Source organism: Uloborus diversus, chromosome 1 (assembly GCF_026930045.1).
Source record: "Uloborus diversus isolate 005 chromosome 1, Udiv.v.3.1, whole genome shotgun sequence".
Taxonomy (NCBI): Eukaryota; Metazoa; Arthropoda; class Arachnida; order Araneae; family Uloboridae; genus Uloborus; species Uloborus diversus.
Window position 1 is genome coordinate 149,962,979 of NC_072731.1, and position 19,553 is coordinate 149,982,531.

The 19,553-nt window shown below is 33.7% G+C and overlaps 1 protein-coding gene across 1 annotated transcript in view; it reads left to right on the forward strand.

Moving 5' to 3' along the window:
- The window catches only part of LOC129222101 (ileal sodium/bile acid cotransporter-like), a 64,664-nt gene that overhangs the window by 41,114 nt on the left and 3,997 nt on the right, over positions 1-19,553 (forward strand). Inside the window, exons 3-5 of the mRNA XM_054856545.1 lie at positions 6,584-6,788; positions 13,683-13,943; positions 16,674-16,821. Coding sequence (XP_054712520.1) covers positions 6,584-6,788; positions 13,683-13,943; positions 16,674-16,821 — 614 coding nt within the window. The remainder of the gene's footprint in view (positions 1-6,583; positions 6,789-13,682; positions 13,944-16,673; positions 16,822-19,553) is intronic.

Consider the following 19,553-nt stretch of genomic DNA (forward strand, 5'->3'; position numbering starts at 1 on the left):
GTTTTATAACTGATTAGCGCTGAAATGCAACACGACTTACGCAAACATCGAACAACCAACAACGAAACACTTTACGTAAGAACATTACGAAAGAATGATCTGCGGCCAAGCTCTCAAGGTAGAATGAAATTCAAGTACTAAACATCAAGAATTATGCGGAAAACATTAAAACAATATAGTCAACATTTCAAGGAGATTCTTTGCTTCTTTAGTGTTTAGTCCATAACGCGCTTATTGTAGCATGCAATTAGGAGCGGACCTGTCAAAGTCGAATTCTCTGCATCACTGGTTTTTGCTTTTCCGCCGAAGTTTCGAGGGAAGAATTCAATTAATCACGTTAATGACCTCGTTTTCACCAAACCCAATCGTCAGATGACTACTGGGGGGCAACAAGAAAACGATTCGATCAAAATTACTCGTGTTCTTATGTGACAAGCACACTAACGGACCGTGCAAGGACATTGAATTTTCCGTCTTGTTCTAATGAAATCTGCGACGTCGTCGTTCGCTATGAGTGTAAACCAAGAAATCATAACAAATCATACTCGAATGTAATCTTTATACTGTAGACTCTACTAAAAGCATACAGCTGCCACATCCTTTCGGAGATATCCTGTTGAACAACGATTCTCAACCTGTGTACGGCGGACCGGCACAGATCCGCAGAAAAATTTGACCGGTCCTCAGAGGGTTTTTTTTCCGCTTCCATGTTAAAAACATTTCTTCACTAAAACATTAACAAAAATAAATAAATAAATGAATAATTAAAAGCAAAAAATGAACATCCAGCATCTAGCATTCATCAGAATTTTCACGTCCTGAATTCAAATTATGTTTTGCGCAATCACGAATGACGATAGGATCCTACTCGTTGCGTTTCTTGTTTCTACAAATGGAATGAAATGTAAATGGAGAAGAAATTTGCACCCGTCATATTATCACCTGATGTTTTGCTAAAATAGGTAATAAGACGCATACCTATAAAAAAAGAAATGATAATTAGGGTGCGGTAGTAAAGATGAATATTTTATGGCTGGTACACTTATCATAAAGTTTATTTACAGCATATAACGTTAGGTACTTTTATTTTTTATCAATCTTAAATAACCTGGAAATTTTGTATTTAGATGAAATTTTGATTTTTAAGTTCGTCTAGTTAGTGTATCTTTCTAAAAAAAAAACGTCATTTTACATTTCCCTCTTTAAAAGTAAAATCTGATCAAATTAAGCCTTGAATGAACGCAAACTATTTGAAATCATGGCAACGAAAATTTGTCCTTAAAAATAAGGGTTAAAATAACGAGCTAACTTATTCTCGTCGTCATGGTTATCTGAAAAAATCAGAGCAACATCAATTTTAGTCAAGTGAGGATAATAAGCAACTCATGATTGCTCAGTAAAATAAAATTAACAAATAAATAATGATAAAACTAAGTAAGAAGAAAAACATAGAACATAATAATACGGCATACGACATTTTTTGCATGAATCTTGTGGTAATTTTTGTAGTTTTCTACGATTTTTCGCGTAAAAACCAAATGAAAGAAAAAACCTGTCCGCAAAATTATTTCACAAGTTTTTAACGATCTGCTAGTCAAAGGAAGGGGGGGGGGGGTTAGAGAAATAGAGAGAAAAGGAAAAAACTTTACTAGTCCTATCTTTTTTTTTTTTTTTTTGGAAATCTTCAAAAATCCATTGCATGAACTATGCTCTTGACAAAGTTCATGCAATGATGCAAGGATCTAACAAATTGGGTGTCTTTGTGGGGTGTTTTGCGCAACAAGGGATGCAACTATTAAAATAGAATTGCCCTTATTTGTCTTTAAGGGGTCTTTAAGATTCCCGTTGTTTAATTGGTGTGCTCAGCGTATCACCTGGTAAAGAGAAGCTGTTTTTTGAGGGAACCTATAACCGTAGCTTCTCCATATGTGCCGTTCATTGTAAAAGTGGTGTATCTACATATTTTTGAAATACGTATTTCTATGCTAAATGGTATCACATTTAGATACATCTTTTAGTATAAAGGTGAAGCATTTAATTTTTCCACCGATAACTATATGAAGACAAATAGTCGCTGAATACTTGTAAAATTTTTCCCCAAGGAAAAATTTGCTAACGGCTCTATATGATGAGACATAGTAAAATCATTTACAAGGAGAAAATTCACTCTTGCGATGAGCCATGCATATTTCTGTGATACTTTTCAATGTATTTGGTGGAACTCATAAAACTTTATAATTTGACAACAATTTAAATAAAAAATGCTTGGCAAGTTGGGGTGAACAGTTCCGTAAAATAAACGTGTATCGCATTAAATTTTAAACAACATTACAAAATTCGTTGAAATTGGGCAGATTTCAGCTTTTAAAAGTAAATGTTTTGTTAATCGTTGAAAATATACACACATATCTGTTTTAAAGAATTGTTAATTACTTTCGATGGGTTTCTTCATTGATTGCGAAAATCTATTTCACAAGGTTGAAAACTTGTTTTGAAAAAGATTTCTGTATGAAACATTAAAAAAGAATCACGTTTTATTTTTTTTACTCTGTTTGCATAAAATTTCCACGGAAGATAGCTCACTAGCGCATTGGGTTCACGTCTCACATTCACGTTACGCATCGAAGTCAATACAACTAGAAAAAATCTTTTTCAAAAACCATAAAAAATTAAAAACAATATGTAACATTTCAAATTAAATAAAAAAAAAACTCTTATTGCACCATCAATAAATGACTAATGCTGAATGTAACAGAATGACCGATTAATTTCTAAAACATAGTTTATTTTATCTGAAGAAAATTAGAACTTGCCAAGCACTTTTTATTCATGTTAATTATTTCAAACTGTTCTGATATGAGCGAGGCCATTTTTAACTTAATATTTTAGAGAGCAATTGCTCTATATAAATAGTACAAGGTCTGTTGAAAACAATGTTTAGTATAATTTAAGATACTCGCTAAGATAAAATAATGATAAGCAGCTTTTGAAATCTTTGATATGACGGCGACAAGGCCTAATTCAGATTTTTTTCAAATTCTTCTAAAACTTGAGACCTGGTGTTAAGTTTTATCGAAACGTTTTTGACGGGAGTACAAAATGATTTTTTTTATTATTGCTACTCCACAGAGCGAAGTATTGGATTTAGTTCTCAATGTTTAAAAACTAGTTATAATACGAGGGTCGATAAAGGAATAAGGATCCCATCAATTTTACAAATAGACAAATTGTTTGTTCTCATAGAAATTTGCATCGTTGGAAAGATGAAACTTTTCTCTATTTTTCTACATAATCGCCATCTTTTTCTACACATTTTTGTAGACGGTGTTCTAGTTTTTGTATTCCAATATCATAGAACTCCGCCGCCAAACCGTTGAGGAAACGTTTAAACCTCTTCTTTGACTTCATCGCCACTACGGAAGTGTTGCCCACTCAAGAGTTCCTTTACCTTCCCCAACAATCAACTCAGACCGTTATTGTGCAGCACTAAGAAAACTCATGCGAGCTATCCAGAACCGCCGGCGCGGAAGACTGATAGCCGGTGTAACGCTGCTTTCACTTGTTCCCTAACACCTCGTTTGCACTGGCGGAATTAAGCCGCTTAGTTTTCAGCTAACCTACTGCGCATTCACTTAGCGCATCTCAAAGCCGCTTCAGTTGAGCGGTCTAGTGCAAACGACTTTTAAAGTAAGTGCGCTTAACTCGTAAGTGCATTGATGGGTTGAGCGCGCTTAGCTCGCAGTGCAAACGGGGTGTAAAGCATTGGTTTCCTAGAAGCTAATCGCCGATCTTCGACGTCGCTCCTCGCCGTGACGCTGAAATCCAAGTCAAGTGGATTCTGGCGTGGCCATTCACGACGTCGATTTAGCTCGGGCGCGCATGCGCAGAAGAATCAAGTTTTCGCCTCTGCGAGGAGCAACACCGACGATCGGCGTGTTCGCTCCTAGGAAACCAAGGCTTTAGTTAAAGGAACTCTTGAGTGGCCAACGCTTCCGTAGCAGCGACGAAGTCAAAGAAGAGGTTCAAACGTTTCCTCAACGGTTTGGCAGCGGAGTTCTATGATATTGGAATATAGAAATTGGAACACAGTCTACAAAAATGTGTAGAAAAATATGGCGATTATGCAGAAAAATAGAGGAAAGTTTCATCTTTCCATCGATGCAAATTTCTATGAGAATAAAAAAAAAATTCTATTGGTAAAATTGACAAAACCTTATTTCTGGATCGACCCTCGTAGAACCACTTTCTCTATCTCAATTAAAATCAGCTTAATATCGATGAGCTAGTTAAATAATATTCGATGAGCAAACTTCAACTATTTTATAACCTGCATTTTATGCAAGTTATAATGGCGTTAATCTATTTGATTTGTCCAGTGTGGCTCATTTATCAGTCTAAACTCTTAAACCTTGAAAACAAGATCATTGTCGTCGATTTAGTTTCAGACTCAACTGTTTCTTATTGGAATTCCAATACTGGAGACTTTGCAACAGACTTCAAACCGACTACTGTCTGATTACCGAGGAGATGAAAATGCAAACATCCGGTTTATAGGAGGAAATGATCACATCTACAGTGGTGGACAAAAGTATAGACTCAATTTTTTTTTCTTTTGTTTCAATTACAACATGAATCAGTTTAAATTATTTTCATTGAAGTAAAGATGAATAGTTGAAGAAATAGTTCTAAAATTAGTACGTCTTAACAATTAAATTAAAAAATTCAGAAAATTCTAAAATTTGCAAATTTAATATTTTATCATTACGTGAAACCTGGACAAAAGTATAAACTCAGAGGTAAAAAATCCAGGATTACGAGAAAGTTTCGTTCGAAAATGTTAATTTAACGCCATAGAATGAATAAATGTTGCCATCAGTGATTGCTAAAAGTTTTGTTTTTGGAAATTAATGAGAAATATATAAGTGCACCGCTGGACAAAATTATAAACTCATTTTTTTTTCATCTTTTCAATCATAATTTAACTCAGTTAAAAAACTTTTTGTTCCAGTAAAGGTAAATAACTGACTAAATAGTCCTAAATTCAGTATAACTCATAAACTTTATAAAATAAATAATTTAATTAAAAAAATCTCAACTTTAATATCTTTGTAATACATGAAACCTGGACAAAAGAATCAACTCAAAAGTAAGAAACTCTGAAGTTTGGTAGAATTTTATTCAAATACTTAATCATTTAATAACCAAAAATGAACCAATGCTGAATTACAAACTTACAATACTGCATAAACACAATTATAAGCTGACAAAATTTTAATTTTTGTTTTGAGTTTAATTAAGTTACATTTGCATTTACTTCAGTAAAACAAAAGCATAGATTTAGGAAAATGAAATTTTGCTATTAACATAGATAAATTGAAAAAAAAAAAAACAATATTTGAAATGTTTTAAAAATTAACACTGCATTAAATCAAGGCATTAGTGTAAACTACAAACTTTTAAAAAACGAGTTTGGCCCCCAGTTTTCTGAATTACCTCGAATATGCGGCTGGGCATGTAGATTTCACAAGAGTTTCTAACAGCTGCAGTGGCATATGGTTCCATGCTGAAAGCATTGCCCTTTTTAATTCCTCTGTGGTTTGGTATTGGTGCTGATCATGATAAACTTTGCGAACCGTGGTCCCCCAAAGATTTTCAACCGAATTAAGGTACGGACTACGAGCTGGCCATTTGATAACTTTGATACCCCAGCGCTTGAACCATTCTTTTGTACTTTTCGCTGTGTGTACACTCGCATTATCTTGCTGAAATAACTAGTTAACTCCAGGAATCAGATGAGCAAAAGGTAAGAGACGATCTTCCAGTATTAATTGGTAATCTTCAGCGTTCTATCTTCCATTAAGAAATGCCACTCCTGCTTTACCATGCTGAGAGAGTTATTTATCTTTACTGGAACAAAATTTTTTTTAACTGAGTTAAATTATGATTGAAAAAGTGAAAAAAAAAATGAGTCTATAATTTTGTCCAGCGGTGCATTTCTGTTTCTCATAAATTTCCAAAAACAAAACTTTTAGCAATCACTGATGGCAACATTTATTCATTCTATGGCGTTAAATTAACATTTTCAAACGAAACTTTCTCGTAATCCTGGATTTTTTACCTCTGAGTTTATACTTTTGTCCAGGTTTCACGCAATGATAAAATATTAAATTTGCAAATTTTAGAATTTTCTGAATTTTTTAATTTAACTGATAAGATGTACTAATTTTAGAACTATTTCTTCAACTATTCATCTTTACTTCAATGAAAATAATTTAAACTGAGTCATGTTGTAATTGAAACAAAAGAAAAAAAGTTTGAGTCTATAATTTTGTCCACCACTGTATTAGTTTCCAGGTTTTGCAGATGCGTCTAAATTAAGCAGGGTCACATTGAAATGAACATAACACGTGCATCACCCATCATCCAGATAGACTCGTCTTAACTGGACGCTTGCCAATTCCATAGCAACCAGGGGCAGACAAGTACTATCAACAGTACATAGAAGGGAAAAAAATGACTTTTTTGTACAAATCAACCGAGTGAAAAAGTGAGAAATTAATTATTTTGACATGTTTAATTCTAGCGTGACGATGACAAGCTGCTCAACAATAGCTGCTTTAGGCATGATGCCCCTCAACATGTGGATCTATGGCCAGTGGCTGGAGACGGGGGCCATGACCATCCCTTACGCTAAGATGGCCACATCGTTGGCATCCGTGACAGCTCCAGTAGTCGCCGGCATGCTGGTTAGATGGAAGTATCCAAGTGCTGCGCCTTACTTCACAAAGGTAAAACTGCTTATTACTAAACCTTATAAATAATATAGACAACATATAATGACGTTTAGGAAGCCTTCCGAAAGATTCACTAAGAGTAATGTTTAAAAGTAAAACTACTCTTGCTCAACGTACGATCTTCTGGGATGTAATTGAAGGTCTTTCGGAACGTTACAAAGATTTCATATGAGGTAGTGAGAAGCAAAGTGATGCAAGTATCCAAATTAAAAACTTGGAGATAACCAGTACAAATGGCAGGTGAACCTCTCCTCTGTCTTGGGGCAAGAGATTGTACTAGTAGCCAGGTAGGTGCTGCTGTACAGCATGATTTAGAAAAAAAAATCAATGAATGCCTACCTAGGATCTGATCTTTAAATGCATTTTACTCGAAACTGAAAATAGTCCACTTGCAGCCCTATGCTTCTCACTACCTCATATGTAAAGTGCTGATTGAAAATGGTTTCTTTTAATCAGCATTTCTGAAACAAGGGTTATTGTTATTAATTTTCATAAGGCAAGCATTGAAACGTACCCCAAAATATCGAAGTTAATTATACTAAAGGTAAATATTTTACACCAAATTCTATTATTTATCCAAAACCTCATAGGCCATGGAAAAACAAACTTTGTCCCACATTTCACCACTCAGCCAGGACCGCGACTAGGAACTTCTAAAAGGAGGAGTTCTAAAGAATTTTCCGTCCTTTGTGACAGTCAGAAATAATTCTTAAAAAAAAGAACTAAATGAATAAATAAAACGAATATGTAATTCAAAAGTTGTCTGCTGAAGAGTATTCAGGAATTCATTTCGGTTTAACGACGAAAATATTCATACATATTTTTTAAGCCCTTTATTTCCGACGCAATTTTGTATTTTGTAAAAAGTTAAAGAAAAGGCACAAATATCTTTTTTATAACTTATTTTAAGGTTTATTCAGTAAAATCCCATTCAATTATATAACAAGGAAATTGTATTCTATTTGACTCCCACAACATTTGGCTAATGTAGTGAAGCGACATTACAAAATTCAACAATATTCTCCTTGCACAAGAAATACTAAAATTACCCTAAACTTTGACCGACTTTTTCAACCGTTCCTTCATCATTGAACTTTTGAAGCATAATTTTCTTTATCTGCGAAAGACTTATTGCAAACACATACGCAGTAATCCTAATTTTAACTAAAATTAAAAGTAAAGCAACTACTAATTACTTATTTTTCTGCTTGGAGGGATTTAACCCCAAAAACCCTTTAGGGCCCTTATATTTTTATTTAAAATAATGATCTTTCATAGTAATGGAAAAGAAATGTTTTTTGCTTAAAAAGTCACAAACGAATGTGTGGTTTTATATGAAAATAGTTTTTTATTACCTTTTAAAATTATTACTCCTTAATGAAATATATAAGCTGTTTGGTGTGAGAAAACGAACTAATGTGTGCATCACATGACTTCCTTTTGCTCCAATTTAATGTCATTTCCCCATTATTGGCAGTTTTAATGTGATTCAATTGTTTACTCTCTAAATATCGCCAAATTGAAGCCAAATTTAAAATTTAAAAAAAAAATCGCCAAATTTGTCGCCAAGTTGGCAACAAAATTTGGTGACCAAAAGACTGGCGATATATTGCCAACTGTTCGACAAATTATAACACCACTTGAGTTTAAATCGAAATTAACAATTATTTCCCCCCAAAAAGAGGAAAAAGACTCCCTTACAAACATCCGAATGCAACCAAAAGAAAAGGAGCACAACTAGGCCCCACTAGGAGTCTACGTACCAAATTTCAATTTTCTAGGACATACCATTTTTGAGTTATGCGAGATACATACACACATACATACATACGGACGTCACGAGAAAATTCGTGGTAATTAACTCGGGGGTCGTCAAAATGGATATTTCGGGTATCTGTAGGTTCCTAGGCATATATCCACGTGTGGTCGGGTCGAAAAAAAAACTCAACATTCATTCGGGGGTGGGAAAAATAGAAATTAAGGCTGATTTTTGAGTGAAAATTTTGTCGCGATGCAATACTTCCTTTTTTGTAAAAGGAAGTAAAAAGGTGACTTTTTTCTGGAATGACTCATGCAATTAAGGTTTTTTTAGAACCTATATTTGCGCTGAGTTTAACATAATACTATATATATATATATATATATATATATATATATATATATATATATATATATATATATATATATATATATATATATATATATATGGTTACTACGCTCTTTCTTCCTCATTTTTGTTCTCTTTTCATTGCTAAATATAAACGAATTTTTACATATTTTTTATGAACCGTATTCACGGTTTTTCCCCTCGTCCAGAACAAATTCTGTTTCTAAAATTTTATTGAAGAAAACTATTCAAATCTGAAAGCTTCGTAACCCCAATATAATTTCCGTATCATTCTAACAGTTTTTACAATTAAGATACATTTATTAAAATTGTTCACCATATTTGTTTTTAAAAAAACTGTAGTAAAATATCTTTATTCGAACCGTTTTTGCTAATAACCTTGACACAAGTGCTTAAAAAAAGGTTATAAATGCTTCGTTGGGCATGACTTGCCATCCGTCACATCACGATGTTGTTACCGAGCAGTCCTTAAATACACTGATGGTGTTGCTTTTTAAACGTTGTTCGTGTTTTGTACGTTTATAAATCCTTTATTTAAAATTTAAATTATAGATATTACCTAGCTAATCTTCCGAAATAAATAGTATGTTTCTTATTCCAATCATTCTCAGATTGTAAATTTAAAGAAGAATATTTAGAGTACTAAATTGAGAATCAACCAACTTAAATCGTCCAAAGACTCAATATCATAACGCAATTTACTTCATCGAAAATGTATTTATTGTTTTTCAGTCTGATGGCTAGTTTTTAAGACTTCTTTTTGATTTACATTTATTGAATGCATTTTTTCTTCGGTCTCTTTGAATAAAAAGTGGAATTTCGAAAGTATCTCTCCGTTCTCAAAGTGTCATCAAAATGTTCTCAACAGTTCGTCGAATTAGTAAGCAAAAAGTTCACACTAAACGAATCCTAGATAAGTTTTTTGGAGTGCATTGACAAATAAGCAAAAACAAAGCAACCGAAATTATTAACAGTAAATATAAACTTTGAATTGTGAGAATAGAAACTATTTCTCTTAGCTGGCCTGTAAAACACAGAATAATAATTGAAGCTATTTCGCAGTGTGAAATACCAGTCGGGAGCACGTTTGATTAAGTATTGGTGGATCTGATAGTATATTGAGCTATGACCTTGACAATGTTGACCGTTTTTGGGGCCATAGGGAAGGACAGTTGGAGCTAGGTTCAGTTGAGTTACTTTCGAAATAATCTTGCAAAAGTGTTCCAACTGAAACGCGTGCCAATAACGCGTCCCATTCTCACTAAACCACCCGAAAAGAGGTAAATTTTGCAAAATGTCATAGCTCAACATAGCCACACTTCATTCAAGTTAACACAAGTAGAGAAGTAGGAATAGATAAAACACTACGTTCATTAAGATAAATAAATATCTTTGTGCTGAAAAGTGAAGTAAGAAATAACAACATCAAAAAAGCACAAATTGCATATTACTGCAGACACGTGTTTCGGCACTACAAGGACATCTAATTTTTGTCGGATGTCTCTTCCTCCATAAGCTCATTCCTTTCGCATTGAAAAAGACGTTCCGTGCTAAGCTCAAAAAAAGTCGTGTTTCTCACTTTTTATCAAAACTGAGTTACGATCACCGGGTGGTTCTTTGTCACGTATTTCACCTAAATACAAAGTTTCACGGTCATTTGTTAATGGGAAGTATTTTTTAAAAACTTTCTCAAGAGTGACATCTAAATCAAATACATGGAAGCGCAAAACTTTCAACCACAATTTCTCATTTTAAACTCAACTGCACATACGACTTTTGCGCTTAGCAAGGCAGTGTACTGCAATTTGTGAAAGCAGATAATCAGATTTGTTGATGTATTCAGTCGACGAAATCATTTCCATTAACTGTCATTTGTTCTGATGTACACCGTTCTCGCAAAAAAAAAACTTCATTTAGAGGGGCACACTTCGCAAAAGTTTTGAAATTAATAACTTAAAATCATTTTCGCAGCAGTTCAGCTAAAAATCCAGTGTTTCCCCCAGAGCTTTTCAAGAGAACGCTGCATCCGCCCTCTCTTCTGGTCAGTTGTCACTTTTGAAGATAACCAACCAGCTGTGGTGAATGGGCGAATTAGTGCAAAGGTGCATTACGTATTAAGGAGCTAGGTGGTAGAGCGGCTCACAATCGGAAGAGGGAAGAGGGGTAAGACGCAGCGTCCTCCTGAAAAGCTCTGGAGGAAACTAACCAGGGTATGATTTATCTAAACGCACTAGTACCAAAAAACGGCATTTCAGACGTTAAAAGTGACATTGTAAAACACTTGATGAATCGCTCTTACTTATATTTTTTATTTTTGCCAAATCTTCAAATGGGTCTGTAATTTCAGGGATCCCTTAACATGATGTCTGGAGCTAGAAAGCCTCACGGGCATAATGTTAAATCAGGTCAAGCTGACCAGGTCTACTAATACGATCTCTTGCCCAAAACAGAGGAGAGTTTTTTCTACCATTAGTACTAGTTATCTCTAAATTTTTAATTTTGTCACGTACACCCCTCTGCTTCTCACTGCCTCATGTAAGGTCAAGCCTCATAGCCCCCAAGCTCAAATTTACACGTGAAACGGCGACGAGAAGTTTTACGAATCGACACAAATGACCATTACTTAATCCGTTTATTTTCGTTTCGTCTCAAATCTTTGGAAATTCCGATTTATTGTGATTTGAGACTTACCAAAAAGTTTGATTTGAGATAACATCGTTTAGTTGGATTGAAATTAGCCCTAAACAGAATTAATCAACCTTTCAAAGTTTGCTTCTACATCAGGTAAATTATTTTCAATTGCAAAGTCTTTTAGTGCGATATATTAAGGATTATGATAGTAATCCTGTTTACCAGATGTAGGATTTCTCACATTCTTAAGGAAGAATAATGGCTGTTACTTTTCTTTGCTGGAAGAATTCTTTGCTAGAGATGTGTTAATTCTTTGCTAGAGATTTAAAAAGTACGCATTTGTGGTTTAGATTACTACATGGATATTTAAAAAAAATCGCTGGTAAGGAATATTCGAAATCAAGTTTATGGTCAAGGTTTATCAAGGGCTCATTTCAAGGTCAAGATCAAAGAAGAACTACATTCTGTCCGTGAGTGTAAGATCACGTAAATCTCATGAAAGATTAGAAAAACATGTGCTCCATCCATTTTAAATATTCCATTCAGACATCACAAAACAAGCTTTATTTTTCATTTCAACGGGAAATGTATTGATATGCTGTTTGAAAATGAAGTTTGAAGTGTACGTGTCTTTTTAAATACGCAATGGGCATGTTAGCGTGTTTTATGATTTTCTATATGAAATCATAATCTTTGGGGGCAGACGTGCTTTAAGATTGGCAGAGAAGAAATATTAAATGTAAGCCAGAAGAGATTTTAAATGTATGCATTTGGAGATAAAAATTGCCTCCAAATGCATTAAGAATATTAGTTCCTACGCAAAAAGTAGCAGAAACTATTAAAAATGAGTTTATGAGGTGCGTTAACGTTTCCATATTTTCTGACCAAAATTGAGTGAACTAAGCATAGAAGCTAAAAATGTATCTTCTGGAGAAATAAATTTCACTGCTGTTTAAACCAATCAGCATTTTGTCATTCCTTTGCCAATGAAGATTTAGTGACAATTTGTTTTGCCAAAACTAAGAAAGAGAGAGAGAGAGAGATTTTTTCCTTTTTTTTTTACATAATTACACTAACTGAAAATACCTGTCAGGTCTCCATGGGAAAATTTCGATTCCGACTCCTTTACCACAAATTCAGTCTGACTCCGACTGTGACTCCGCAGCCCTGGAACATGAGGATAAATGACCGACTCCAACGACAACTCTTGGCATCTTGAAGCATTCGTCTCCCGACTCCAACTCCTTTACCCCAATCCAAAACTTTAGTCCAAAATCAGTCCGACTCGGATTCCGCAGCCCTTAAAAAATCTATTACCTTCTAAATTTATATTTTGGGTATTTTAACGAAACTAGAGCTCGTGGAATATCGTCAAAAGAATAAATAATTTTAGCTTTATCAATAATAGAAGGCTGTCAATGAAATGGGGGTAACCTAGTGAACTGTGGGTATAGCTCACTAGGGGGTAACTCACTAGTAAAGAGCAGTAACTGCTTTTTTTTTTTTTTTTTTGCATCTTTGTCACCTATTCTACGTTATCTTTACTGCACAAACTAGTTCATTTAACTTCCGCTGAAAAAAAAGGGTTAATTCCAACATTTCCCTTTTGTTAGTATTGAATCCGAAACGCGTTTCCTCAAATATTTCGAAAACTTATTTCTACAGATACTGCTGCTTACCTGTCCACGGTAGTACAGATTTTGGTATGAGTTTCACGAGTGATTTTGATAATAACCGTATTTCTATTCCTAATTACATACTACGTGTTTTGCAGTTTTGTTTGTCATTTTCCCCCCTACAAAATAGGAATTTTTCCTCTGTGTACATGCGTTAAACAATATGCTGAACAGGAATGCATTACAGATGGCATTTTGAAAGATTTAAATTCAGTTCATCTTTAACGATCTTCAGGCTTGAAAACAAAAGAAATGCTATACAACGAACAATAAATTCCACAGTTTTTTATTAGTACTTATCATTATTGATGAGTTAAATTTCGTTTGGGATGTTAGACTGTTGATTTTAAAACATTTTCCCTCAAAAGTTTAGCTCCCAGTTCCATTTAAAATAAAACTATCAGTATTTCCACTTTCTTAAACATATTTTATTTTGTTATTCTTTCATTTTAGGTTGGTAGTTACGCAGGATTTGCCATCATCTTCGTCTGCCAGACAATGGAGCTGGTCATCTTTCCTGACATCTTTGACGGCATAACTTGGGAGTTCTACACAGCTCTAGTCATTTTGCCTTTCATCGGACTTGCGCTAGGATACGGACTAGCATTCCTCTTCCGTCAAGCTCCACCTGTTCGCAAGACAATAGCTATAGAATGTTCCATACAGAACATCGGGACTGCACTAACTGTCATATCAATATCCTTCCCAGTGTCGGTAGGAACCATATTTTTATCTTCCGATTCTCGAAGCGCACATTATTATTGTCAAAAGATTTTTCGTAGTTCAGGAAGTTAAAGTGCTCAGTTATATAAATGTCCAGTTCTCTACTGTCTGTTTTCCTTAGCTGAAACCTCTAGCGAATTCGCGCACGCGTCAGGTATTCTCTGATTTTATCAAAATAGGGGTAGAAACCTGGAAGTAAAAGGATTCTAAATGAAAATGCGAAATGACGGGTTTAGTAGTTCTTCCAAAGTGATGTCAAAATAGACAGAGATAGCAAGTGCGACCGGAAAGTGATTGAGCGGAACCTTAACCTATCGCCCCTTTTCAGAATGGAATCTACCCCTAGTGCTATTCTTCGCTTTCGAGAACGGAGAGTAACTGTATTTAATAATTATTCTATATTTAACAGAAACTGTTAACTCAAGAAATCATTTTAGAAGCATGTAGATGAAAGTAAAATATCCTTGAAATTATAGATCATTCTAATCGAACGATCAATAAATTTCGAGAATTTTCCTGAGATACAAGCGAGGTAGTGGGCGGCAAAGGGATGCAAGTGGATTTAAGTTTCTAGTGAAACGCGTATAAAGTTCAGATCCTAGGCTTTCCCTAAATATTTTTTCCTAAATCATGCTGTATAGCAGCATCCACCAGAGCTACTAGTACCATCCTTTGCCCTAAAACAGAGAGTTTCTCTTACCATTTGTACTGATTGTCTCCAACTTTTTCTTTCTGGCATTTACATCACTGTATTTCCCACTGCCTCAAATGATCATTTATCAAAAAATAATAATTTTTATTTCTTATCTTAATTATTGGATGCATGTGGAAGCTAATTTCAAATTCAATTATAGCAATTATTTGCGTCGTTTGAATTAATTATCAAGTAGTCGTCTAACTGCGAAACAAATCACAACACATTGAATCATAATGATAAAGAAAGAGAACTGGTTCTGAAACATAAATGTAGGACATGATAATATAGAAGGACATAGTGCACTGGGAATTTCATGTAAGGACGTTCGATCATTAAGTGCTTAATCTGAGTTTAAGACACCTTACAACTTGTATGTGCGTGTTTATTTCAGGCGGCCTTTATTTTACTCTAAGAGTGACAGCAAAATGCGTTGTGGCCATCATTGTTGCTTATTTAATTGCGGATGCTCTTCGCACCAACCACTTCAATGATTTCAAAGGCCCATTTCACGCATGCACTTACTGTTGTACCAACAAAACCCCATTGGGATACACTTTTGTAAACAGATTTTTTAACAGGTCCGATTTAAAAATGGGAAGATAGAGAAATTTGCTGAGCGTCTATCGTTCGTTCTATATGTGACTCTGCTTAATTTATTGGCTAACACACATCTACAACGGCAAAATTGGCATCCCTGCAAACTAATAGATGCGTTCATTTTCGCCTATAAACCGGATGTTCACTTTTCCATCGCATCAGTAGTCAGACAATATTAGTCTGTACCCGAATTTTTTTTCGCCGAAAGTTGGAAAATTCTTATCTAATTCATTTTGACATTCAAATAATGCTTTATGTAACCAGATAGCATATCTGTAGCCTGTAGCAAACCCTAAAAGTCTATGTCTTTCATTCGGCAAGTTTTTAAGAACGATTTCTGTGATCGTTTCTGTCCTGTAACATTTCAATTAACACATATTGCTCAACTTCCCTCTGTCTAGTGGATGGAAATATTGAGGTGATTTCTTGAATTAAAATTTGTCGCAAGTGTTTACTGCAGACATTTTGTTCAAATTTTGTAACGTTTTAGAGGTTGAAGACATCAAGAAATATTTGTTCCCCGAATGAAAGATTTTATGCCAAAATACGAAAATGCCAAAATAATGAGTCTTTATGCTAAAATACTTCCGTTGTATAAAAGTTAGAATATTTATGTAAATTTTTAACTTGACGTTTGTTGCATTGCTACAACAGTTGGCAATTTCTTCCCTGATATAAAGCTCTGAAATTATTCATCTAAGAAACAAAATATGGAAAATTTGTATGTTTTATCACTACCTAGGTATGATAATATCAAATACAAAACATTCTATGTAAATACCCAAAATGCAAAGGATTCCTACACTCCGTTTGTGAGAAATGTGATGTAGGGACTTTGTTACAATAGAAGTAACAACAGTTTTAACCACATAAATAAAAAATTTTGAACGTTGAAAACTTCGTTTACCCAGTTTCTCCAACAGGTAATATTTCCTTCCCAACTTTAATCTATCAAACGGTATGATTTGAAACTGAAAAAAGGGGGACGGGGGGATGGCAGTTTCGTGTCGGCGAAACTAGGGAGACACTGAAGGAAATTCCGGTGTCCCCCCCCCTCCACTTTCGCCGACACGAAAAAATTTCCTCTGCTTTACAGTTTCAATCATACCTTTTGAAAAAGCAAAGGGGGGGAAGAAATTTGAAATGTCGGCGAAACTTGGGGTAAACCGAAATTCCTTGGGGAGACACCGAAAACTTACTGTTGTTTTTCTTATTGTTGCAGAAATGCAACAGTTAATTTTGTTTCAGTAGATTATCCATTTAATACAAAAATATTTGAAATCATTTATATGCTTAAAAGAATGATGTATTCAAATGAATATTTTTTTCTCAAACTAGAAACGTTGAGAGGTAAAGAGTTAATTCGTAATTGAAAGTTTCAAATGCTTAGCATTCTATAGTTACTGTATTTTCCCTCTTAATTTCAGATACAAAAGAAAGTTTTAGCCTTTCCTTGGTTGTATTCCTTGCCTCTTATTGCCACTGTAACGATAAGTTGTGCTTGCTACCAGCTATACAAGCGTACCTGCTTCAAAAACAATATGGGTTCCTGTGAAAAGAAACTAAATGGTTTGGGTAAGTTATAACTGAAGCTAACAAAATTATTTGATATTTCTCATTCGACATTTTAATAAAATCCTATGCGTTAAAACATTTTTTGCTATTTTTTTCTTGTTTAGCATAAGAAAGCTGAACACGGGAGTGTCTATCACAATTCAGTCAAATTAAAACCAACTAGGACGATTCTATAAAAAGTGGTCCTGTCAGACGGAAAATTTTTTTTCACACAAATTGAAAACATCTTTTTTTAGATTAAAAAATATCTACTGTTTTCAAGTTCAGCATCAATTTTTTGATAAAAACATTTTTTCTATGACATTTTGGCCATATTTGGAAGCACAGACAGTACCGAAAAAAATGCATAGTTATAAAGATAAATTTAAAAGCCAAATTTTTCTTAATCATTAATGTTTTCTTGAAAAGACTATGAAATAACATTGAACGAAATGTTCATTTATAACGATGAGTTAAAACCTTAAAAGTGAGACCATCATTAAAATTTCAACCCTAGAAAATACTCAGACTATTTTTTTTCCGTAACACACGTTACGCGTAAAGTAGTAAAGTTTTTCTCCTAACCTAAATTAGCAGGTCAAAAGAAAAATATCTCATATTATAAATTAACTTGATATGTTCGTCATATACCTCAAGTTTCATCTTTCTACGCTTGGTAGAAAATATTTATTAGAACTTCATAAAGGAGGTAACACACGTAACGTTTTTGTATGATTTTCTTCAAATGTTGGATCTTTACATTTGAGTGTTAAGGTAAGGCTGTTTTAAATGATTCATCTAAAAATATTGTCTGCTGACTCTAAAACTATGCCTCAGTGAAAAAATAAAACAATGTTTCATGTATGAATATGACTTAAAAAGGGTTGTACTTGAAGGAAGAGAATAGAACCAAAGCGAAAATTATTTCCACACCTAAACAAAAATTTAAATTAAATATTTGTTATCTTCATACATGGCAAAGAGAATAGTGACAGCATAAAAAAAAAGGTAAAATCTTTGGTTTAGGTAGAAAAGTATGAGTAAATTGAGAAACATTAAAGTTCAGTCACCAACTGATTTCCTTAACGTAACAAAGGATCGTACACATTCAACCAAAGTATTTTTATTCAATGAAGTTGATATTGACTTGAAGAAAACCTGTGCAAAAATGTTAAATATACTCCAGGTATCAAAGGAATGAACGTTGTGTTAGCATTGAAGGGCAAAATTATGGCATGCAGATGATCTGAACCAGATTTGATAGTGATTTTTGATGATTGATCGAATAAAACAAAGGCAGTTACTAAGCTACAAGTAGGTGACTGATGTTATGATAGGAAAAATCCAAATCACACAGTTTATCCCAGAGGTTATCATCCCTCCAAAGAAGATGACCCATCCCCCTGGAATTCCACAGAGCTACTCTCTGCCCGCAAATGGCATTAAAAAAACTCTATAAAATGACTACCTCTAAAGATTTAAATGGCGCAATCTTCACCAAAATCCCTCACCTCCTGGTCACCCTTAGTTAACAATCTTGGGGGCTTTTAGTTCCTGTGATTTGAAATTGACTTAAATAAATCATATTTTAGTACTAAAATGACTTTTAAATGAAACATATTTTACATGCGGCCACTCTCTTAACACTCTTCAGTCACATTTGTATAGGGTATTCATCTTACTGGCAACGTAAGAGCTTCAGCAAAATATATTTGCAAATAGTAATATTAACAAATGTAACACTTAATACAGATGCAAAAAAATGTCGTTAATTTTACTCTTTAAGCTGCAGTTCATCTTTCATTTTCTGAGTCACAAACATAATGCTTTAAAATGTTATGAAAAATTTTATATCTATCCACAATAAAATTATTGACATTAAAATAATCCTAGATAGTCTTCGTTATCATACTAAAAGAAAGTAAAAGATATTTTAAAAACTTCACTAAAATTTTTATTGTTGTTTGCAAAGAAACAGCGTCAGAAAGTCACTCATGTCACAGTGGGAAAGTCCAGTAAAATTTTCTTCTCAAACTATGATCTGCTTCAATTGTTAAAATGAATTGGTTTCTTCAAGTAATTAAATGATTTTTGTGCAGTATTTGTGACTCTTGAGTTGTAATATTCACAAAGGGTAACACACGTAACTTTCTGTTAACACACTTAACGCACCAATTTCACAAAATCAAAAAAAAAAAATATTTACTGCTTAAATTTTATTTAAAAAAATATCTAAACACACCTTTGATAATATCTCTCTATTTAAAAAAAATCTTGATTTTACTTATTTATACTTCACAGAATTAAACGTATCTATACAAAGTTTCAAATATCAAGCTTTATAAAGGGTACGACACGTAACGAAATTTCAGAAAAAAAAAATTTTGCAACAAAAAATTAACATCAACTTTCAGCTTTTTTTTTTCTTTTTGTAGTCTTGAAGCACGTGAAAATTTAACAACTAGTTTAGAAAACTATGAAAAGTATCCAGTAAGTTTGTTATAAAGTTGAAAAATGATGTTTAAAATTAACACACGTAACGAAAGAATCGCCCACTACTTTAAAAATCTGTTTTATTTTTAATCGTAATGTAATATTTATTTTTTTGGGACCCAAGATTTAATTTAAAAATTATTTTAATATTTTCAAGGTTTCAGCGGAGAAACCGTTCAAAATAAAGCATAAGTAAAATGTTAAAACCTTTGCTGCGATTTTATATTAAACTAAAGTACCGCTGTAAGGTGCAAACGTGA